Raw genomic sequence first — 23033 nt, 5'->3', positions numbered from 1 at the left:
CTGGGGCAGCCCCCTGGAGCCAGAGATGGAGCACCCTGGGGTGGGGTGTTCGTGGGTCCTGCACTGCCAAGGAGATGGGTTCCACACAGTGCCACAAGGCTACCTACAGCTAACGAGTGGTGGCCTGGGGGCAGGCAGCTGGGATGCCCTGGCCAGGCCAGGGCCCAGTCAGAGGGCGGGTGGCGCAGGTGGTGGTGGGGCATGCGAGCTGTGGCTATCTGGGCAGGTCTGCAGCCCAAGGGCCGGGGTGGCTGGGAGGAAATCAGTCTCTGCCCTGTCTCTGGTGTGTGGGGCTGGACCAGGACGAGTGGGGACAGCTGGCTCTGGTGTGGACCATCTGAGTGAGCTACTGCACCTAGGACTCCTGCCATGGGGGCAGCGGTGGGTGGGGCTCCAACCTCCTGCCAATGGGGGCAGCGGTGGGTGGGGCTCCAACCTCCTGCCAATGGGGAAGGGCTGGTTTGGGCATCCTCTAGTGGGGGGGGGGGGAGTTCCTGGGAACAGCAAACACCTCTTCTGGGGCATTTGGGGGAGAGAGTGGGAACTTGCTGTGATCTCCCAGCCTCTCCCTGAGCGATGGTTTATTGCTAGGGGCAGGGGACACGTGGTGACCCCCAAAGTTACGTCTCACATCAGTCCCTGGCTTCAGATACTTCTCACTCTGAGGGCGTCTTCACTGCAGACTTAACCCGGGCTCCTGCAGGCTACTGGGCCGAACAGAACCGAATCCGGTCCACGTGGCGTGGGTGGGGTCCCTCTGTCTGGCGGCGATGGGCATGGAAGTGGGCGGGATTTACACTCGAGTGTCAAGATGCTTAAGAACATTTGCCAGGTCTAAGAATGTTGGTTCACCAGTGTGAATAGCAGACGTGATACTGACACGCCCTTTCTCGTGAACAGAGGATGCAATCGTTTATTTTTAATGCAGAGTTGGCTTCATCGAGCAGTTTTGTACTCCCGAGACAATAATGCCAAAGCAAAACTCTTTCTGATGAATAATTCAATCCGGTTCTTTCCCCACAGACAATCCAGTGGCTGATGAGGGAGAGCCAGCCCGTCAGTTTTGGGCACACGAGGATCTAGGCCAGCCCCAAGCAGTCTAGGAACATTTCAAACCAGAGCAGGCTTATTGCGTGTACAGAATGACAGTGCAGTAAATGACAGTTTCTCTCCTGCAGGCTGCAGGCCTCCGGCACCAGGCAGCTCGGTCACAAAACAAGCCACCCGTGGAGTGCAGCTCACCGCGCAGGAGATGTCCGGGGGGAGTTAAGAGAGAGCTTGGCGTCCAAGTTCTAGGAGAGGCTGACGGCAAGGTCCCAACCCTGCTCCAGCCCTGTTATGCTGGTAAAGGGGCTGGAGTGGTGGAAAGGGGCCCTGGAAAGCCCGGATCTGACTAGGGGAGGCGTCCCTGGGCCAGGCTGTGTGGCAGACACGTGCAGCTGCTTTCCGAGGCCCTGTTGCAGGGGCATGCTGGCCGCATGCAGCACTGTGGCCTGCAGGGCAGCCCCTGGAGGCTGCTGGCATCTAGCCAGGCCCTCGGGGCTGTCTGGAGCAGCCGAGGATTGGGGGGGGTCACAAGGGCCTCCTCTCCGAGGTGCAGCCCCGAATCTCTTGGGGTGCTGAGAAGAGTAAAGCAATGGCTGAGGGGGGTGCTCACAGATTCCAGCCTCTGCTGAGCATGTCGGGGTTCACCGGGAAGGAGAATGGCAGTCACTGGAGGCGTCTGTAACTGTCCCACCACGCTTGTTAACCCAGGGCCGTCAGCGGCAGCCCCGCACTCTGCTCTGAGTTACCTCTAGCAGACATGGGGCAGAAGAGCCAGCGGCAGACCTGCCCGCCCCCTGGCTGCAGGGAACTGGCTCTCTCAGTGGGGTCGGTCTCTCTGCAGGGTCCCCAGCAGGAGCTTAGCACAAGTCTCTGACTCCAGGCACTGGGCGAAGGATGGGCTGGCCAGGCCAGTTACCTGCTGCTGCTGTGTTCTGGCCAGGTGGCGAGTTGAACAAGTGCTCTGGGTGGACCCCAGGCTTGGGGGGAGGCTGCTCCTGGAGTCTTGTTTAGTTTTCAAACATCAAGGGATCTATTCCGTGCAGGAAGGCCCCACTCACAGCCTGCTCAGCCCCAGCTCTGCCCCGCCCAGCGGCTGCTCTGCGACCAGGGTTGGGTCGGTGGATGGTGCCTGGCGTCTGCCCTGCCCCGAGCTGTGGAGTTTGTCCACGGGAAGGGCTATTTCTTCCCAGCTCTGCAAGGCCTGGTGGACCACGCAGCAGCCTCACCAGCAGGCGTGTGGGGGGCTTTGAAGGGTCTCTGATAGCGGGACCCAGGTGTGGCGAAGAGGGCCTGCTAGTGCGGGCTCTGGCCTGGTCCCCCACCGGGATTTCAGCTGGGGCACAGCCCTGGCTCAGGCTGCCAGCGCAGTGGGAGCCGGGTGGGTGTTCTCACCACAGCAGGGATGGAGGAGCTGCTGCCGCCTGTGGTGTCTGTGTCCTGCCCTGCCGAGCTCGTCGGGACTCAGCTGTGCCCCCCCAGCCCCCTTGAGGGACTGGCTCTTCCTGCTCTCTGAGTAGCTGGGGAAGACACAGGCCCTGCCTTCTTTGCGCGGGCACCAGGCCTCACCCTGGGAGTGCCCCATGTCTCTCGATTGTTCTGAGAGCCGCTGGTCCATCTTAGCGTCCTAGTGGTGGGCCTGACTGTGGCCCTTTCCCCAGAGAGCTACAGCAGGGGACCGCATGGAGGCAGGGGGGTGTGAGTTGTGAGCGTGCAATGGAAGCGAGCTCCAATAGGAACCTTGGGCCGCCTGCACGTTGCGTTTGAGCAGGGGGCCAATGTGCAGCGTTGCCGTGGGGCCTGGCGCCAGGGCGGCTGCGTGTGCTCCAGAGGGGAGGCACGTGGGCCAGGTGACTGCAGAGCAGCGGCGTGCAGAACGGTCACCGGACAGGGCAGTTCAGGTAGGAGCTGCCGCCGCGTGGGATAGTGGCGGGAGGACGGTTGGACCCAGCGTGGTTCTATCTTATGAGCAACAAAAGCAGTGTAGCTCCCCCGGGCGTGACGCTGGTTGCAAAGCGGGCGATGGGGCTGATGTAAGCGCGGCGGGGCAGCGAGCAGAGGCTGCATGAGGGGGACATGGGCAGGTCCTGCTCCAGTAGGGGCAGTTCTATGGGCACACGGAGCTGGCATGGGCCACCCCATGTGTGGCTTGGTCTGTCTGCTCGGCACCAGGAACAGCCTGAAGAAAAGGTGCTTTTTAGATGGCGTTTGCTAACATGAAGTGAAACAGCATCTACTAGCAAGGACCACCTCCCTCCCCTTCCCCCCCGGGGGACCTGGGCAGCCAAGCTCACCGCACCTGTGTAGGTGGGGAGGGCAGGCCGAAGCCCAGACCCGGGCATCTCTTGGTCTGACAGTGCCCGAGGCTGAGGCTTCCAGGGCAGACAAGCCGGGGGGCGGCTTGAGGGGGGTGCAAAGGGCTGCTGGGAGGTCTGTCCAATGGGCATTTTGTGCCTGTTTCTCTGACGCTGCCTCTCCCTCAGCAGCCAGAGGGGGGGCTTAGCAATCGGCAGCCGCCCACCCTCCTGCCGCAGGCTTGGGTGTGGCACCGCAGCCAGGGAAAGTCGGCAGGAAGCAGCTGCTCGGCCAGGGCCGAGGGTTAGGGGCGTTCCTCAAGACCGCTGTTGTGCAGCTGTCTGGGATTTCAAACTGTTCCCCAAATCCTCTCCTCACCCCAGACGTTGCTGCCGATGGCTGGGATGTTCCAGCCTCTGGAGCGTGACCCCCGTCTGTGTCGTTGGGCTGTGACTCCTGAGCTGGGAATGAAACAGCCCCTCGGCCTGACAGCTGCCCGTGGGACCTAGCGTGTAGGTGACTCCAGCTGGCCTGGCCTGCTGCTCTCCGCACCTGGGCTTCATGCTCCCACCAGGACAGGTGGCTACTGTCCTTGGGCCCCTGCACCGTGACCCTCCCGGGGTGATCATGCCTTTGAGAAGGGGTAGCAGGCCCTGCCCAGGGGTGTTGGCTCAGAGGGGAAGCTCGCCCCTTCCTGGCTGGCAAGAGAGACTCTCTCCCCAGGTTCTTCCTGCCAGCAAGACCTGCCCAACTCCAGCCAATCTTTTGCCTCCTTGAAACTGCCCCAGGGAGAGGCTGGCACAGGGCAGGGGGAGAACAGGTGATTCGTGCTCAGGACACCCGGGACGGGGAGTCGCTGCGTCCTACCCTGCCCGGCAGGACTGAGCTTTGCCCAGGCTCAGCTGGGCCCAGCCCACCCTCCCCAAGGGACTGGCTCTTCCTGCTCTCTGAGCAGCTGCCCCCGCCGTCTCCCGGCCCAGCCTCTGGCTCTCGCTCCAGCTCTTTGAGCCAGGCCCCAGCCTTGCATCTGGCTTGGCTCAGATGGGTCTGAGACTCCCTGCAGCTGCTGCTCCCCAGGCCTCTGGACTGCCTGGCCCTCCCAGCCCCACGAGCTGAGGGGGTGCCCCCTCCTGAGCCTCCTTCCTTAGGGGTCTCCCCCCAGGCCTGGCCTGAGCTAGACACGCGCCCTCAGGCAGTATTACCCGCCAGGTGGGGGAGCTGATCTTGGCGGGAGGGCTGTCCCCTCCCCCTTATAAAGGAGCAGCCAGCCTAGGACAGTGCCATGCACGGCACAGCAGGGTGTGACACTGGCGTGTCATGCTGGGCTCGGGGAGGGAGAGGTGCTGTGGAGAGAGGGGCATCAGCCATTGCCATGATCTCTCCCTGCCCCAGCCAATGTTCAGGCTCCTGAAATGATTTCTTCAAGTGTTTGTGCAGCGACAACAAAGCATCCAATTTTTTGTCCAAAAGATGGCACCACTAATGATAGGCAGGACCATGGCTGGAGGGGGCAGTGCCCTGATCCACTATGGCACATGGGGGGGGAGGGGGTGTCCTGGGCTGGGGGTGCAGCGGCCTGATGCAGTATGGCATGTGAGGGGGGGAGTGTTCCTGGGCTGGGGAGGGGGGGCAGTGCTCAAGCCACTGTGGCATGAGAGGGCAGCACTTTGCTTTTAAATTAATGTAAGAAAAAGCAAAAGGAAATGAAATGTGCTCAGGCTGTGGCAAGGTGCTGTCCTCGCCCCCCACGCCTGGCCCTGCAGGCCCCCTGCCTGGCCCAGCTCCATGGCACATCCCTTGGCCTGGGCTGTGGTGCAGGCAGCTCACTGCCGTGCCCAGTCTCCAGTCTGACCCCAGTACCCATCGCAGGGAGACTCCCCCTCACTCCCGTCATTCTGCCCTCCCGGCTGGCTGCTGGAGCTCCTCCACCCCTCGGAGGCCAGGGCAAACCACCCCCGGACGGGGCTGGGTAAGGCCAGCAGCCCCCCCTGCTGCGCGGGTCTCCCTGGCTCTGAGGAGAGAGGGGAGCTGAGCCCCACAGCTCCTGGGCCCCAGGCACAAACAATCCCCCCACACACACACATTCCTCTCTCCCAGCACCTGCCTCTGCCATGCCTAGCCCACCGCTGCCCCTAAACCCTTAAAGGATCCCTGATGTCCCAGAACAGGGGTTGACTGGCCCCATCCCCACTACTCCTTAAAGGCAACAGACCCCCCATTACCCTGCCCAATGACTGGGCACACCCCTTTGCCCTTCTAAGGGGAACCTCCTTCCTCAGGGCCTGGATTCCCTGCTTGTTGGTCCTGCCTGAATTCGGGCTCTAAAGCCCTCAGAACAGGGCGTTTCTCTCCCCCGGCCCAGTTTCTCTCCTTTTGGGAACCTGAAAATAACCTCTGGTGAACAGCAGGGGTGCTGGCACACATGGCCTGGCACGGTAGTTTCCTCAGAGGTTGGGCACCAACCAGCCTCTCATGAAATGCTGCACTGGGAATTTTTTGATGGCATTTCTTTTACAGGGAGCTCTGGCAAGCAGCAGTGACGTTTGGTCTCTGCTTAATCTAACTAGGGTCGGTTCTTGGGGCAGAGTCGTTCTCTGGGAACTGGGGATTGTGCCCAGCCTGCATGCTGTTTGTGACCACCTCTGCTCCAGGCCTGCTGTGTAAAGTGAAAATAATCAAACTGCATTAAGACTATACCCAGACTCAGCGTCACCCATATCTGCTCCAACAAGAAGCCGACCCGCAGAGCCCTGGCATCTGTTACTGCTTGGCAGAAGGCAGCAGTATAAAATAGGACATTAATCCTGGTTGTTTCTGCTCCTCTCTCTCTGGCAGCCCAGCGAAGGAAACGGAGACGCCGTTTTGAAATCAAGAGCTTATTTTACTGGACCGACTTGCTTTGCTTCCCAATTGGACCTGATCCATTCAGTGCACATTATGCAGAACTCAGCTGCGAGCTCTGGCTTCAAACTCTAGTCACAATTCATTTCTTGCCAGCAAGAAAACAAAGAGCTAATAAATAGAAAGCGTATTGTTACAGGGGTCTGGAGGGAACCGATTAGATTGTATACGTGTGTGCGCGTGCATGACATACACCCTCCCCCACGCCCCCCTCGGTGAGGCCCCAGAGCAGGGGCCACTTTGCAGACAGAGGAGCTGTCGGCCGTGGCGTGGCCCCTCTGGCTCCAGGGTGGGTGAGTACGGGGATGGGAAATGCTCCTGGGGCCATGCATGGCTGGGGCTGGAAGCGCGGCGCGGTGCCCCGGCGGGTGGGGGAGGGGGATATAGCAATCTCTATTTAAATTCCATTAAAATAGACTATTTTAAAAAATTATTTCTAATAGTTATAAAAACACCCCAGGCAGAGCCAGGCGGGCTGAGGCAGCAGCTGGCTGCCTGGGCACTGAGAGCCGCCCGATGCGCCCCCAGGACCAGCGGGACGTCAGGCTCTAGGGGCGTAGCCTGGCTGGCAGAGAAGGAAGAGGGTGCATCGAGGGCTGGCAGGCCTCCCCCAGCGAGGCGGGGCTTCTCCAGCCCTGTACGACCCTGTGTGCCCAGCGCACAGCACGCTGGCATCACTGCTACACACTGGCAGGCGGCTTGGGGTGCCGCCATTTGGATTCCATCAGCACCTCTCTTCCTTTGCTTGCAGAGGCAGCCCCGGGCTGACCCGGCTGGGAGCCCTGGAGCCGGCGGTGCGCCGGGGAGGAGGCTGTGCGTGGCATGGGCACGGCTCCCGCTGCTCTCTGTGGCACTCTGCGCTGGCTTTGGCTTTCCCGCAGACCTTGCTGCCCCCGAGGAGTGGTGGTGATGGAGTCCCTGGTGCAGAGGCCGGGGGAATATGGCTGTGTCCTGGGGCTGCTGGGGCCAGTGGAGCAGGTTAGAGCAGCTCTGAGGATCACCCTAACTTGTGCCCCAATCACCGGGGCCCTATCCAGGGTGTTGGACTGCCCTGCCCTAGCCCGGAGCCATGCCAGCAGCTGGAGATGGCTTTGGGCCAGCTGGAGAGACATTTCCCAGGGTGCTTTGCAGCCCCTCTGCATCCTTTCAGCCAGCAGGTGCGAAGGGGTCCTGGGGGAAGCTGAAGTCTGGCCCTGGGCTGCTTCTGGTGCATGGCTGCAGTGGAGGGGAGGCTGGGTTCCTCCCCAGAACAGGAGCATTGGCTTCCGCTGTTAACCCTTTGGTAACTGGCCCAGATTCTGCCCCAGCAGAGGCCGGCCCCAGGGAGGAGCAGTGCAGCTGGCCCTCGGTGCGTTCCCTTGGGGATCTGGGTGGCTGTGCTTCCTGGGGTCCCACGTTCTAGTCAGACTCCCGGACTCTGGCTCAGGAGCAGAGGAGCACGGCTGCTGGCCCGTGCAGCTGCAACCACGTTGGTCTTTAGGACAGGACAGGGCTTCTTGGAGACCGTGCAGCCGAGCAGCTTAGCCCCTGGGCGGATCCCAGCCTGCGGCTGCCCTCTGCCAGCTGCTGATGTCGGACCTACCTTTGTGGGGGCTCGGGGGTCAGCACGAAGGCAGGGATTTTGCAGGAGCCCAATGCGCTGCTGCAGGGGGGAGCAGACAGAGCACCGGCAGCCATCCCGGGTGGGCGAGGGGGGCGCTCTCCGCGAGACCGGCCAGCCAGGCGGCTCCCACCCGGCCAGCGCGCTCCGTCGCCATCCGAGGGCCCACGCGCATGGCCATGGCTCTGTGGGAGCAAGAGACTGAGAATGTTGTTCCTTAGCCCTGCACCTGCCAGCAGCCGCTGGCCTGGGGCCGTGCGCCGTCACTTTCCGGCCCGGGCCCCGGGCCGCAGGGTGCAGGCCCCGTCTAGATGACGTGGCAGCAGTTGAACTGCCCCAGGGACAGCAGGCTCTCCTTGGAGCTGGGCCTGATCTTGAAGGCCAGAGCCTTCTCGCACAGCGGGAACTGCAGGAGCCTGTCCTTCAGGTGGGTGCTCTTGTTTTTAGCAGGGTCTAACTTGATCACGTTGTCGGCCGTGGTTTCGCCGCCGGCGGTGCTGCCGCAGTGAGGGCTCTCAGCTGGGCGCGCAGGCCTGGGGGAGGAGCCTGTCTCAGGGGGCCTGTCACGTTTCCTGGACTTGTCTTCTGGAACTGGCGTCCCACGTGAAGGGGCTTGGAGGCTCCCGGCAGAGCCAGCGACGGGGCCCTCGCCGCTCCCTGGATACAGGGCCTTGCCCACTTGCCCCAGGCTGCCCCCATCCTCCATTTCTGTGGTGGTGGTGTCCTCCTCTGGCCCCGAGCTGCCTTCAGCCTGGCACCTCTCCAGACCCGCTCCCCCGCCCTCCTGGAGCTCTGCGTCCCCCTGTGCCGCCGGCGTCCCTGCAGGGAGGGGGCTGGGGGCGCTCTCCCCAACGCTCACGCTGAGGTGGTCTGTGGCCTCCTGCGCTGCACCGTGGCTTGTCGCCTCTCGGGGCTGACCCGGCTCGCTCCTGGGACTCGGCGCCCCCCTGAGAGGCAGCAGCTGCCAGCTGCTCCCCGGGCCCTGCTCCAAGAGGCCTGGCTTGGTGGCTCCAAGGCTCTTCTCCCCCTTGCTGTGGGTCACAGCGCCACGGCAGAACAATAGGGAGACCTTGGAGCTCTGGAAATCTCGCATTTGCTCTTGGTTTAGCGAAGAGCTTCTCCGTCCCATTGCGCTGGCCTTCCCCTCCTCCTCCTCGTCCTCCTCCTCCTCCTCGCAGATCTGCTGCAGGGCTGGGGTGCTCTTGGCCATGGGGGCGTCCGCCAGGGCGGGACTGAGCAGGGCTCGGACCAGCTGCTCATTTCCATGGAGGCCGGGGGGCGCGTCGTCTTCCCCGAGGGCAGAAAAGGAAATGGGTCTGCCATCTCTTTTCCCAGAATCCTCTGTGGCAGCCCAGGGCTGGGGGCTGGAGAAAGCTGCCAGTCTATCTGGCATCTCTGCGAAGGGCGAGAGGTCCCGGGTGTCGCCCATGGTGCTGAATGGGTCCGACAGGTTGGCACTGAAAGAGAGGGGAGCGTGCCCAGGATCAGGCCCAGGGTGGGAGCTGCCAGCCGGAAGTAGCTGCGGCAGGGGCACTGAGTGAACCCTGGGCTACCCGCAGCATGGATCCAGAGCTGGGGTTGGGGGAGGCTTGGCCTGAAGAACCCATCACTGTGGCAGCTGGGTGGCACTGCGAGCGTGGTGGTGCAGCAGGCCGGAGCCAGCGGCGGATCGGTACTACAGCTGCCCAGCCAGGCCTCCCAGGCCCTGGCACGATCCCCAGGGCCATGGACAGGAAAACCTGGGTGTCGGGTACCCCCCACCCGGCTCTGTGCCAGGCTGGATGCCATCCCCCCCAGACAGGAGTCGGGGAGAGTTTGGGCCCCAGTGAGGTGACACTTCCCACATCCCTGGGCAGCTCCAGCGAAGGGATGTGGTGCCACGCACAGAACTCTGCTGCCAGCGCCGCGGGCTCCCCCCGCACAGCACGCCTGCGGGGAACCTCGCCGGCGGGCGGGGCCGGCTGTGCCGGTGGCCCCCGGGGCGGTGGCCTGGTGCTGAGCCGTGGCCTGTCCCAGCCGGAGGGCGCCGGCTCACCTGTTCTGCACCTGCTGGGCCAGGTTATAGACCAAGCTGAGCTTGTGGCTTTGCTTCTCCTGCTTCTCCCGGAGGATCCGCTCCGCCAGCAGGAAGTACGTGGCCGTGATGTGGTTGTAGCGATCAGCCTCCAGGGCCCTGGGGGGATGCAAGGCACAGGTGAGAGCCGCACCCCGGAGGAACCCAGCAGGCCCCAGCACAGGGCTCTGGGCGCTACCAAAGAGCGGCGTATGAGAGCGGCATGCTGGCTGCTCATGGCATGGGGCACACCAGAGCACTGAGCTCCCAGCCCCGGGCATGACCCCACTGCCCCTTGGTCTGCAGAGAACGGCCTGGCCTGCCCTCCCCCTGCATCCACCCTGCTCCCCTGATCTGCAGAGAACCCCTGCCCCCCACCCTGCTCCTCCAGTCTGCTGGGAACCCCCTGCTCTGCCCCACCCCCCACCCTGCTCCCCTAGTCTGCAGAAAACAGCCTGCCTGCCTTCTGCCCCCCCTGCTCTCCTGGCCTGTCCCCCAGCCTGCAGGAAACCCCCTGGCCTGCCCCCCTGCCCTGAAGGAAATGCCCTCTCACATCCAAAAGTGCAGCTGCCCTGCTTTCGGGGGGGGGGGGCGCGGGGGATTGCTGGTGCCAGAGGACCTGCCCCTCTCTGTCTCCATCGCTCCGCGCAAGGGCTGGGCTGGATATCAGTCACTCAGCCAAGCCCTGTGCAGAGCTCCCTGCCCACTGTCCACGAGGGATGGGGAGGAGATGCCAGGCCCAGGGCACCACACAGACGGGAGATTGGTGCAGAGACCCTGCTGCACGCCTCCCCCCGCCCCCGCCCGCCCGGCCGGCACTCACTCCTGGATGGCGTCCTGGTCCGCTATGTTCCCACACGTCATGGCCTGGATGATGATGTCATGTTCCTCCTGGGACACCCGCTTGTGCGACGTCAGGGGCAGCAGGCAGCGGCTGGCTGGGGAGGGGTCCACGCCCTGCAGCCAGGGGTGCGTCTCAATCTGCTCTAGGGAGGCCCGCTGCTTGGGGTCCCGCTGCAGCATCCTGCCGACCAGACTGCCAGAGAGCAGAGGGGAGCAGGGTCACAAGCCAGCCGGGAGACGCTGCCCCAGGCCCGCAGCAGCACCCGCGGCGGAGATGCACAGAGCCACAGGCTCCAAGGCCAGATGGGACCATGAAGTCTGAGCTGGAGAACCCACCCAGCGCTCCCTGGGGCAGCCCGGAGCTCCTGGCGTCTCGTGGAGACTGGGGGTCTTTCTCCAAGAGATGGAGAACGCACCACGCCTCTGGGACGATTGTTCCACTGGTTCCCCTTCCTGGTAAAAATCTGCACCCTCCTTCCCTGCTGAACCTGAGCCCTCAGATCTCCCTGGCACGGAGCTGGGCTGTGCAGGGGTGTGAACAGCCTGCCCCATGCCCCCCGCATGCCCTTGCAGACGGTGGCACCCGTCTGGCTGGGCCCCCGGAGCGCCGGGCAAGTCCGGAGGAGAGGGGGCGGAGGAGGCTGGGGGTGCATACTCAGAACACTGCGAGGACACGTGGGGCGGGATGGTGTAGCGGCAGTCCATGATCATGGTCAGCGTCTCGCTGTCGTTGGCCTCCTGGAAGGGCGGCTGGCCGCACACCAGCATATACAGGATGACACCCAGGCTCCAGACGTCTGCAGAGAGAAGGACACAGAGAGCTCAGCCCACTGCGGCATCGGGCCAGGGGTGTCCAGCTGGGATGGGGCACAGGATCCAGCAGGGGGGACGGAGCCAGCCACAGGCACACACGTGTCCAGGTCTACTCCCCTGCAGCCGCGGCCCCATCTCTGCAGTACAAACAGGTGTGAACCAGGCAACCCCTGGGAGGAGGGAAGCTTCCTGGAGGCCTGGAGAGGTCTCAGGCCTGACCTGCACAGGTGAGTTGTGTGAGGAGCATGTGATGGGGCCAGTGAGGGGCTCCCTGCCCCGGCCCGTGGCCTGGTTTGAGCCTGCCCATTCGCAGCTCTGTCTCCCTCCAACCAGCACGCTGCTTGCGCCCCACACAGCGCCGGCTGCATTGTAAGATGGACTGTGGGAGCCCTGGGCCACGACTGCGTGACCACATGTCTCTGGCCTGGCCCTGCTGGCTTCCCAGTCCACCTGGCTCTGCACGGACATCAGAGCACGTGGCAAAGTCACAGCCGGTCCTTTCAGGAAGCTGCATCTTGAGCCAAGACTCGAGCCCTGTCTCCCCAATTTGCAGGCCCCCAGCTGGCCGAGCCATTTCCAAACTGATCCGAGTCCTCCTAGGAATAGGAAAGCATTTGGGAAATTAGCCCTTCAGCAGAGTTGCTGCTGCAGCCTCCATCCCCACCAGCTCATGCCAGGCTAGGTGGGTGCCCAGGAAATACCAGCAGCAGCCTGGTGCACTGCTCCAGAGACCCCAAAGGGAAGAGCCAGGAAGTCCAGAATGAGTGGGCTTTGCAGCGGCATGGTGGTGTTGCTCACAGGGTAGAGCCGGTGCTGTCACTTTGATGGGGTAAAAGAGGGAGCTACCCCAAGTGCAACCGACACTGTCTGAGTCTGCAGAGAGCCTGAGCCCATAACTCTTACGGTGGGGGGGGGGGGGGGGAAGCCGCCCTGAGTGTAACTGATGCAGTGGTGCTGCCTGGGTCTGCAGAGAGCCTGAGCCCATCACTCTGAGAGCGGGGAGCCGCCCTGAGTGTAACCGATGCAGTGACGCTGCCTGGGTCTGCAGAGAGCCTGAGCCCATTGCTCTGAGAGGGGGGAGCTGCCCCGCGTGTAACCAACGCAGTGACGCCTGTATTTTCATTCCCCCTCCCGCTCAAATCACACATAAACACTGAACCAGTGCCAGCGTGACACCAGGGAGCACTTCCTGCCGCCTTTCACCAGGAGGAAACTATATCTTCCTGCCCTTTGTTTGCTGCTCCTTGACCAGGTCCTGCTCTAACCCAGCTTCGTGGGAAACCCAGGACTGGGATAAAGCGGGATGGAAGGACTGGGGAGGGGGGGAACCCAGGGCAGGGATAGCAGGGGGCTGCGGGTGGGGATTGAGGGGCACCAACAGAGCAGTGAGAGGAAAGCCTGCATTGCACCTAACTGCATTGTGCCTGTCTCCAGCCAGCATGTTTCAGTCCCATGTCCGCCCCCTGCTCCATGGACACTGACTATTACTGAACCCATCCCCAAGCGGGGAGGGCTGCAGGGGGGTGAGTCACAGTCCACCTCCAGCTGAAGCGATTACCGGTTATTTATAGCACGGGGCTGTCTCTCCCGGGGGGCGGGGGCAGCTTAGCTGTCCAGGCCCTGGGATTTGTGCGTCTGCTCACACTCAGTGTGCGGAAGGCTTTGCTGAGCAGGGGCGCATGCAGCGGGAACTGCTGGGGGGAAGCATCCAGGGAGCTGTGGGGCAGAGCAGCATGTGCATGCCCCACACAGCTGGGAAAAGGGATAAAGGAGCAGGGATTACATCAGCGCCTCTCAGGGCCTTAAGCTGCTCAGGCTCCCTGGGAAAGCGGATTGCGGCCGGAGAGCGAGGGGGTGGGGTGGGTGAGGCCTGGTGGGGTGGGGGAAGGGCAGCAGCGTCACACACAGACAGGGCCAGGCCCCCAGGGGAGCACGAGCTGCTGGATCCTGGCACCCACTATTGGAGCACTGCTCGGGGGCATCTGTGCCCCCCAGGCGCTGTTTGGTTCTGTGCCAGTCGGGGCTGCAGGAGGGCTTTGAGGGGGACATTGCGGCTGGAGGCTCCGTGCCAGTCGGGGATGGGGGTGGGGGCTGTGAGGGGGACATTGGGGCGGGAGGCTCCGTGCCAGTCGGGGCTGCGGGGGGGGGGGGAGGCGGCTGTGAGGGGGACATTGCGGCTGGAGGCTCCGTGCCAGTCGGGGATGGGGGTGGGGGCTGTGAGGGGGACATTGGGGCTGGAAGCTCTGTGCCAGTCGGGGCTGCGGGGGACATTGGGGCTGGAGGCTCTGTGCCAGTCAGGGCTGCGGGGGTAGGGGGCTGTGAGGGGGACATTGGGGCGGGAGGCTCCGTGCCAGTCGGGGCTGCGGGGGTAGGGGGCTGTGAGGGGGACATTGGGGCGGGAGGCTCCGTGCCAGTCGGGGCTGCGGGGGGGGGGGGCGGCTGTGAGGGGGACATTGGGGCTGGAGGCTCCGTGCCAGTTGGGGCTGCGGGGCTGTGAGGGGGACATTGGGGTGGGAGGCTCTGTGCCAGTCGGGGCTGCGGGGGGGGAGCTGTGAGGGGGACATTGGGGCTGGAGGCTCCGTGCCAGTCGGGGCTACGGGGGGGGGGGCTGTGAGGGGGACATTGGGGTGGGAGGCTCCGTGCCAGTTGGGGCTACGGGGGGCTGTGAGGGGGACATTGGGGCAGGAGGCTCCGTGCCAGTCGGGGCTGCGGGGGTGGGGGGCTGTGAGGGGGACATTGAGGTGGGAGGCTCTGTGCCAGTTGGGGTTACGAGGGGGGGCTCTGAGGGGGACATTGGGGCGGGAGGCTCCATGGCAGTCGGGGCTGCGGGGCTGTGAGGGGGACATTGGGGTGGGAGGCTCTGTGCCAGTCGGGGCTGCGGGGGTGGGGGGCTGTGAGGGGGACATTGGGGCTGGAGGCTCCGTGCCAGTCGGGGATGGGGGTGGGGACTGTGAGGGGGACATTGGGGCGGGAGGCTCTGTGCCAGTCGGGGATGGGGGTGGGGACTGTGAGGGGGACATTGGGGCGGGAGGCTCCGTGCCAGTCGGGGCTGTGGGGGGGGGAGCTGTGAGGGGGACATTGGGGCTGGAGGCTCCGTGCCAGTCGGGGCTACGGGGGGGGGGAGCTGTGAGGGGGACATTGGGGCTGGAGGCTCCGTGCCAGTCGGGGCTACGGGGGGGGGGAGCTGTGAGGGGGACATTGGGGCGGGAGGCTCCATGCCAGTCGGGGCTACGGGGGGGGGGGAGCTGTGAGGGGGACATTGGGGCTGGAGGCTCCGTGCCAGTCGGGGCTACGGGGGGGGGGGGGAGCTGTGAGGGGGACATTGGGGTGGGAGGCTCCGTGCCAGTCAGGGCTGCGGGGGTGGGGGGCTGTGAGGGGGACATTGGGGCGGGAGGCTCTGTGCCAGTCGGGGATGGGGGTGGGGACTGTGAGGGGGACATTGGGGCAGGAGGCTCCGTGCCAGTCGGGGGTGTGGGGTGCAGCGCTGGACCCCAGAGGCTGTGGGGGTGGCTGTGCAGGAGCACGAGGGGCCCAAATCCAGCCGTTGGGGAGCTTGCAGGGCTGTTGGGGACTGGAGCTTCCATTACCATTCAGGGTGCTCAGGAGGGGCAGGGGGTTGTTCCTGTGCGATGCAGAGCTGAGGGGGGAGGGCAGGGCCTGGCTGTCCTGGGGGCAATGGCCTGGGGCTGGCTTGGGTGAAAAGTGGCTCTGTTTGTTCCCCCTATGGACACCAGCCTGGCCCCATATCTGGGCAGGTCACAGAGAGATGGAGACACCCAGAAGCTGGAGCCGGCTGTGCAGTTCTGTGCCAGGGCTCGTCCCCCATCCATCCCCCCCGGCAGCGGTGCCCTTGCTGGCCCAGCAGCGCCGACTCCTGCCCCCCTCCCCACACAGGCCGGGGCAGGGGGCTCCCTGTACATCAGCAGAGCTGGGGAAGGGTAGGGCCCGGCTCCTTGGAACAGGAAAGGCCCTTCCTGCCATAACCCTCTGGGCTCAGCTCAGCACAGACTGTTCCCGAGCGCTTCCTGTGGCCCAGTGACCCCACCCCCGAGCGGCCCCATGGACAGCCCCAGCAGCCATGCCGGGCTCTGCCCAGGCCCAGCCCACACCTCCGTGCCACACAGAGATGGGGGCAGGGGCACAGGGATGGTGCAGAGACAGGGCTAGAGGGAAACGCTGCCTTCCCTGAAGGGAAGGGGAGTCAAGACCAGGTCTTTTGGCAACACTGGGGATGCCCCCACGACTGCCAGGGCTTCAGCTCAAGGAGGCCGGAAGGCTGGGCCAGGCTCTGCGTTACTGCCAGCAAAGGGGGGCCCTGGCACACCATGCCACAAGGCCCCCCCTCGGGGGTGGTGACAGGGCTGCCTTCCGCCCAGTGGCAGGGGCAGCAGCAGGGTCCCTCTGGACAGGCACCCTAGCAGCTGGGGTGTATTGACATGGGGGGTGGGGCCTGTTGTGTGACTCCTCCTGCTGGGAGTGGGGCTGGCCCTGAGCCGTGAGACTGGGTGTTACTAGCTGGAGAGGGGCCAGGGCAGCTTGCCCCTCTCGCAGCTGCTACCTGCTGCGTGCAGCCTCCAGCAACGCAGGGCAAGAACCCGGCCCCAGGAAAGGCAGGAACCAGGGCTCGGAGTCAGCCCTCGGCAGGCAGCAAGCTCTTGCCCCAGCCTGGCCAGCGTGAGCCAGCCCCTGCGTCAGGGAAGCAACAGCCCGAGGGGCCAATGCCACCATGGGCACTGCAGCCTGGAGCAGGAGGGACACTGGGACCATCTCCCCCTGTTCCTTCTGGGTGCCACACGCCTCCCTGGGCCACAAGCAAGGGGGCTTAACCCTCCCAGTGCCAGCACAGCTTCCTCCGCCCCAAGCCAGCCCCGCACTGGGCTCCACATACTCGCTGCTTGGTTGGCTTGGGCTACAAACTGCCCGGCCCTGCCTCACCATGCCCCACCCCTTGCGCATTCCCCACACGCCCCCTCCCGTCCTGTCCCCTCCCTGCATGGCCATGCTCTGCTCCCCCCCCCAGCCCCCGCCACGGGGTGGGGCAAGTGCATGGTGAGCTCCAGCCCTGACCCTCTCCCTTGCAGCCCAGCCCAGCTCCACCTAACCTGTCAGGGGGGCCTGTCACCTCAGCCCAGCTCCACCGGCCCCTCCCCACCCCAGCCCAGAACTCTGCCGCGGCTCTTCGGCACGACAGGCCCCACTGGGGGGGGGGCACCCGTCCAGTGTCACACTGCACCGTCCGCTTTTGGGCTGCTTTGTCCCCAGCCGGTAAGGGGCCAAAACCGGACGCGGTGGCAAACGGGGGGGGAAGAGGGTGCAAACACCATTTCCAAGAGTGCCCTGCTCCGTCCCCACCAGCGTGATCCACGTGCAAGGTCAGGCCGGCGGGGGCGGGCGGCACCCTCTTGGAAATGGTATCCCCCGTGTATATGAGGTCACACTGGGGGCGGGGTCACAGTGGGAGGTGGGGGCCATGCAGGCCCCAGAAACGCCCGCATGTCTGGTGTTCGGGGCACAAGGCCGCAGCCAACCTGGCCACTCGCCACCTCTCCAGCCCATCCGCCACTCCGCATCGAAGAGTCCAAGGGCTCGCTCCTGGTCTTCATGTGCTCCATGGCTGGGCCCAGCGGATCTAAAGGATCATGAGGACAGTTCCTGCACCTCAGGCCCAGGGACTCTCCACCACCAGGAGGAAACAGAGCTTCCTCGGGGGCCAGCCCCAAGCCCCAGCTCCCCCAGGGCCATCCCAGACCTCCCGCTCCCAGTGCTGCTCCGCTATCAGCCCAGACACTTACAAACAAACCCCCCACGCACAGCTCTACCCTGGCACACGTAGAGAGAATAAGCCCCAAGTGATGTTCGGGGTCAGCCATGTCACTTAATGCAGGACTGGAGAGCGTTCAGATACCACGGGATAAGAGCCTTTGTAGAACTGAACCGAGTGGGCCTCAAAGCCACATGCCCCTCTGCCGCCCCCCCCCCCCGACCTCCCCCATAGTCAACAGCACCTGGCCAGGCTGCACCCCACAGCACTTGGGTTCCCTGTATGGCTTTGTGCCAGGGCAGCATGGGCGAAACACATGGGCGCTCCCCCTCCACGCACATATCTGCGGTCATCTCCATACTCTGCCAGCAGCGACTTTATGTTTTCTTCCAGACGGCTGATAAAGGTATAGAGCAGCACCGGCCCAAGATCAGATCCCTGGGAGACCCAGTCACAATTATGTTTTCAGATCTATCAGTTAGCCAGTTTTTAGTCTATTTACCATGGGCTACACTTATTTTGAAGAGTGCTAATTTTTTAATCATGTGGAACTAAGTCAAATTCTTTACAGAAGCCCAATTCAGTTGTATACAGTTACTGTATCAACCAAACTTGTGATCTCATCAAGAAACAAAAATGTCAACTTGGTTTGGCAAGACCTAGCCTCCATAAAACCATGTTGACTGGCATTAGTTATGCTGCCATTCTTTACAAACTGCATCCCATATCAGCCTCTTCATGATTTAGCCTGGGATCAGTGTCAGGCTAACTGAACTGTAGTTTACCAGATCACCATATTTACCCTTTTTAAACATCAGCACAACAATAGCTTTTCTCCAGTCCTCTGGAACTTCCCCAGCATTCCAAGTTTTGGTGAAAGTGAACATCAGTGTCCCAGACAGCTTCTCAGCTAATGCTTTTTATATTTTTAGGTGCAAGTGATCTGGTCTTGCAGGTTTAAAAGGTTTTACTTTAGCAGCTGCTGTAAAACATCCTCCTTAGTTACTACTATAATAAAAAAAGAATTTCATTACCCCTGTGAGCCATGAATACATCACCCAGCTTCTTCCCAAATACAGAACACAAATATTTTCTGAACACTCCTGCTTTTTCTGCATCATTATTGACAACTGTACCATCCCCACTTACTATCGGACCGAGACCACTACCAGGAATTCTGTTGTTCCTGATATAGTAAACATTTCCTTTTTCTTGTCCTTAACCTACTGGCCATAGATTTTTCACTGATACTTTTAGCTTCCCTTATCAATTGTCTGCATTTCATAACTGCTAATTTATAGTACTTGCATCAACTTTCCCCATATTTTTATATATATGGGGAAATTATATATATATATATATATTATTATTGCTGCTTTCACCTTCCCTTTTAATCTGTTTTTTTTGTTTTTAATCTGAAGCAGCCTTCTTTCATGATTTTGGGATTGTGGGTTTTTTTAGGCATCTAGTAAATTATTTAACAGCTCCCAATTACTGTTCATGTTCTGTTCCAATTTTTCTTCTCACTCAGTTTTGCTCATGATTATTTTCAGTTTGTGGAAACTGGCCATTTCAAGCACTAAGTACATACATTCCTGGAGAGGACTATTTTCTGCTTGAACATAATAGATTAAATTAGATCGTGATCATTTGCACCTAGGCAACGGCTAATTTTTTAATTCAGTGATCAATTCTTTACCTGTCAGAATGAAGTCAGATACAGAACCATCCCAAGTTGGTTGCAATACCTTTTGAGTCTGAAAATTATCAGCTATAGTTTTTAGAAACTCCCAGAATTCCCAATTATCATTCATATTTGCATATTCAAATATCTCCTCCTACTCTGTTTTGCTCATGATTGTTTTCAGTTTTGGGAAGTTGGCCCTTTTAAAGAACCGTGTGTGTATGTATATATATATATATATATATTTTCCCCCTGGATGGGACTACATTCGGTCTGCACCTAGCCAATAACATTAAGTCATGATCGCTTACACCTAGGCAACCATCAAATTTAATTCTATGCTTAATTCATCTGTATGAGGAATGACCCCCAAGTTGGTTGTAAGAATTCTTGAGTTACAAAGTCATCTATAATTTTTAGAACCTTTCAAGCATATCTTACTAGTGGCAGCATGAAAGCTCCAGCATGTCTCCCCCTCCACAGACAATGAAATCCCCCCCGATAACACGGTCTTTCTTTCTACACATTAGGGATGGATGTTTAAGCAGCTGCTCATCCTGCTCCCTTGTCCGACTGGTCTCTATAACAGCCGCCACCCAGTATCCTGCCTTGTGACACGTCATTAATACACTGACCCAGTTAATACTCCTGCCCCTCTGAACTGAACTGTCAGTCACTAGTGCAGGGGGCAGGATCTGTGATGTCCAGGCCACGCCCCTTCTGCTCACTCTGTCCTTCCTGACCAGGGTGTATCCAGTGACATCAACATCCCTGTCGTGTGACTCCTCCCACAGGGCTGAGTGACACCAATCATAGCCAATCTCTAATTCCTCCCTTGTTGCCCATGCTATATTAGCCTCTGCATGCCTCAGGCCCCCGCATACCCCCTGCCCCCGCCTCGCAGGGACATTGGGAGGGGATGTCCATAAACGTGCACGAGATGCTCAGGTCTCAGGCTGACCGGAGCCTTATACACACATTGGTAATGAGAATGCGGGACCTATCCCCAGCCTCCCATCACCAACCCTCACAGACGTGCCCGCTCAGCGCTCTGGGCTGTGCCAGCCTCACCCAAACAACCCGGCGGGAGCCAGAAGCGGGCGGCCCTGGTCACTTACCTACGGCTGGGGCGTCGTACTCATCCCCCAGCAGGATCTCGGGTGCTGAGTAGGCCAGCGAGCCGCAGCTCGTGGTGAGCATCTTGCCGGGCTGGAAGCGGTTGCTGAAGCCGAAGTCAGTGAGCTTGACCACGCCCTGCTCCCGGAAGAAGACCACGTTCTCGGGCTTGAGGTCGCGGTGCACCACGTGCAGCTTGTGGCAGTAGGAGATGGCGTGGACGATCTGGGCGAAGTAGTGCTTGGCGCGCCCCTCGGCCAGCCCGCCGTCGTGCCGCATGATGTGGTCGAACATGTCGCCGCCGTCCCCCAGCTCCAGGATGAGGTAGAGCTTGGAGTGGGTGTCGATGACCTCGTAGAGCCGCACAACGTTGGGATGCTGCACCAGCTTCATGCAGCGCACCTCCTGCAGCAGCTGCCCCGCAGCGCTCACGTCCAGCTTGCTCTTGTCGATCACCTTCACCGCCACCTTCTCCCCCGTGAAGACGTGCCGCGCCAGCTTGACCACGGCGAAGTGGCCTTTGCCCAGCGTGCGCTCCAGGTCATACAGGCCGGCTATCTTCCCTTCGTAGCAGCCCTTGGCCCCCGCCATGGCTGCACCGGAGCGTCACAGGGGGCCGGGCATCAGGGAGGCTGGGCACAATAGAGAAGCCACTGAGCACAGGGGACACCAGGCACACTCCCTGCCCAGACACCCCACTGAGCACAGGGGGAACCCTGACCTTTCCAGCCCCACACCCATCCATGTGCGCAGCCCCACACCCCAGAGTGCCCTGAGCAAAGGGACATCACCCGCTTGGCCTACACTTGCCCAGACGGAGCCCAGCTCTCCTTCACACACGCCACGTGTCGCTGACTCTCACAGTGCAAGGAGCTGTCCGGGGCCATAAGAACGGTCGTACTGGGTCAGACCAAGGGTCCATCCAGCCCAGTGTCCTGTCTACCGACAGTGGCCAATGCCAGGTGCCCAGAGGGAATGAACAGAACAGGGAATCATCAAGTGACCCATCCCCTGTCACCCAGTCCCAGCATCTGGCAGTCAGAGGTTGAGGGACTCCCAGAGCACGGGGCTGTGTCCCAGACCATCTTGGCTAATAGCCATTGCTGGACCTGTCCTCCATGACCTGATCTAGTTCTTTTTTGAACCCAGTTATACTTCTGGATTTCACAACATCCCCTGGCAAGGAGTTCCACAGGTTGACTGTGCATTGTGTGCTCATGCCCATGGCCTGTGCAGGATGGCATGTGGCCAGGTGCCCCCATGCTGCGGGCATTGGGCTGCTGCCCAGCTCGGACCAGGCCTGAGTTCTTGCTCTGGGTTCCTATGGGGTCACACCTTGACCCCCAGATCCGGGGCCTCCTCTCCCCTCTGGGCTGAGCCTATCACTGCCCCGAGCTCCCCAGCCAGTAGTCTGTACACATAGCCATGCTGGGGTGGGGTCTCCAGCAGCCGCACAGCACGTCGGCCCAGAGACTTCCCCAGCCAAGCCGGGGTGTTACTGATTTATGGGAGCCACAGTGCTGGCCAGGTGCCACTGGGGGAGGGGTGTATGTGCACAAGAAGCTCCCCCCCTTTGCAGGTTACAATGGAGTGGGGTGTTTAAAGCAGCTCCCCTACCCAGGCACGTTCTTGCTCCAGCTGCAGCCCACGAGGCCAGCAGGCTGTCCCGGGGGGCAGGGGGCCCAGTCCGCGTGGTTCCGACACCTGGTCGGAACCACGCGGGCCAGGGCCTATGCTTGGAAGCCAGTGGTTAGCAGGTGGGGGATGTGGCCAGTTGATTGGTACCCTGAGCCATCCACACCACAGCTGTTGTCAATGACCATCACCTGGGCACAGCCTGGGTCACTTGGGGTTCTGGGGTCACTGGGAGATGAAGGGGAGTGAGCCCAGCACAGGGTAACCCCGCAGACAGAGGGGAGGGGGCTGTGGTAATCCCTTGCTGCCTTAGGGCTCTGACCCACCCCTGGCATCACAGCTGCATGTCAGGGAACTGGGGTTCCCCAGGATGGGAGGGGCATCGCCTGGGGTCCGTGCCCTGGGAACAAGGCATGGGGTAGGGCCTGCCGCCCTGAGACACTAGTGCAGAACAAGCACAGCTCCTTGGGCTGGCAGCGTGCCCATGTTTGGCTGGCGGGCTCCCTGTACGCATTGTGTTGGTACACACGGCACACGCTGCTGGGAGGGGGACTTCCTGGCATCCGCCAGCCGATTTCCGTCTCCAGCACTGGCTGCAGTGCCGCTCCCCCCTGGCAGGAATCAGGCCGGGTTCTCCTGCGGGGGAGGGCAAGGGCACAGCACCCTCTGGGACAGGCTGACCGACAGGCTGGGCCCTGGGCCCCCCTCAGCCATGGGTCAGCAGCCCAATGCATCACACAAGCGTAGCCAGGCTGGGTCAGGACTTGGGCGAGGGCCTTGCTAGGAAAACCTGGGTCCTGGGGGTGGGGGGCTGCGCCTCTCTCTGAGCAAGTGCCCAGCCAGCCCCGCAGCAGGACAGGGTTCCCAGACACTGCTACACACCCCGAGCACGGCCCCAAGAGCCGGGCTCCCAGCCTCGCCTTCCCCGCCTAGCTTCCCCATGGAGCCGGCTCCATTCCTGCGCTTCCTGCTCTGCGGGCCGCAGCATGCCCCCCCCCCCGGCTGCAGGGAGCCCCGGCCGCAGCATGCCCCCCCCCCCCGGCTGCAGGGAGCTCCGGCCGCAGCATGCCCCCCCCCCCCCGGCTGCAGGGAGCCCCGGCTGCAGGGAGCCCCGGCCGCAGCATGCCCCCCCCCCCCCGCTGCAGGGAGCCCGGGCCGCAGCATGCCCCCCCCCCCCGGCTGCAGGGAGCCCGGGCCGCAGCATGCCCCCCCCCCCGGCTGCAGGGAGCCCGGGCCGCAGCATGCCCCCCCCCCCCCGGCTGCAGGGAGCCCCGGCCGCAGCATGCCC

At 62.2% G+C, this 23033-nt stretch overlaps 1 protein-coding gene across 1 annotated transcript; it reads right to left on the bottom strand.

The window, feature by feature from the left end:
- Window positions 1–8147: 8147 nt before the first annotated feature.
- On the bottom strand, window positions 8148–20701 carry LOC135888917 (SNF-related serine/threonine-protein kinase-like). Its single transcript, XM_065416714.1, has 5 exons — window positions 20113–20701; window positions 11392–11533; window positions 10717–10929; window positions 9876–10013; window positions 8148–9297 (listed from the first exon to the last, which is right to left on the bottom strand). The coding sequence occupies exons 1-5, from the start codon at window positions 20699–20701 to the stop codon at window positions 8148–8150; spliced, it is 2232 nt and encodes a 743-aa protein (XP_065272786.1).
- Window positions 20702–23033: the final 2332 nt, after the last annotated feature.

This window comes from Emys orbicularis, chromosome 14, assembly GCF_028017835.1.
Source record: "Emys orbicularis isolate rEmyOrb1 chromosome 14, rEmyOrb1.hap1, whole genome shotgun sequence".
Classification (NCBI taxonomy): domain Eukaryota; kingdom Metazoa; phylum Chordata; order Testudines; family Emydidae; genus Emys; species Emys orbicularis.
Note: the sequence above shows the minus strand (reverse complement) of the source record. Positions and strands in the feature narration are given on the sequence as shown.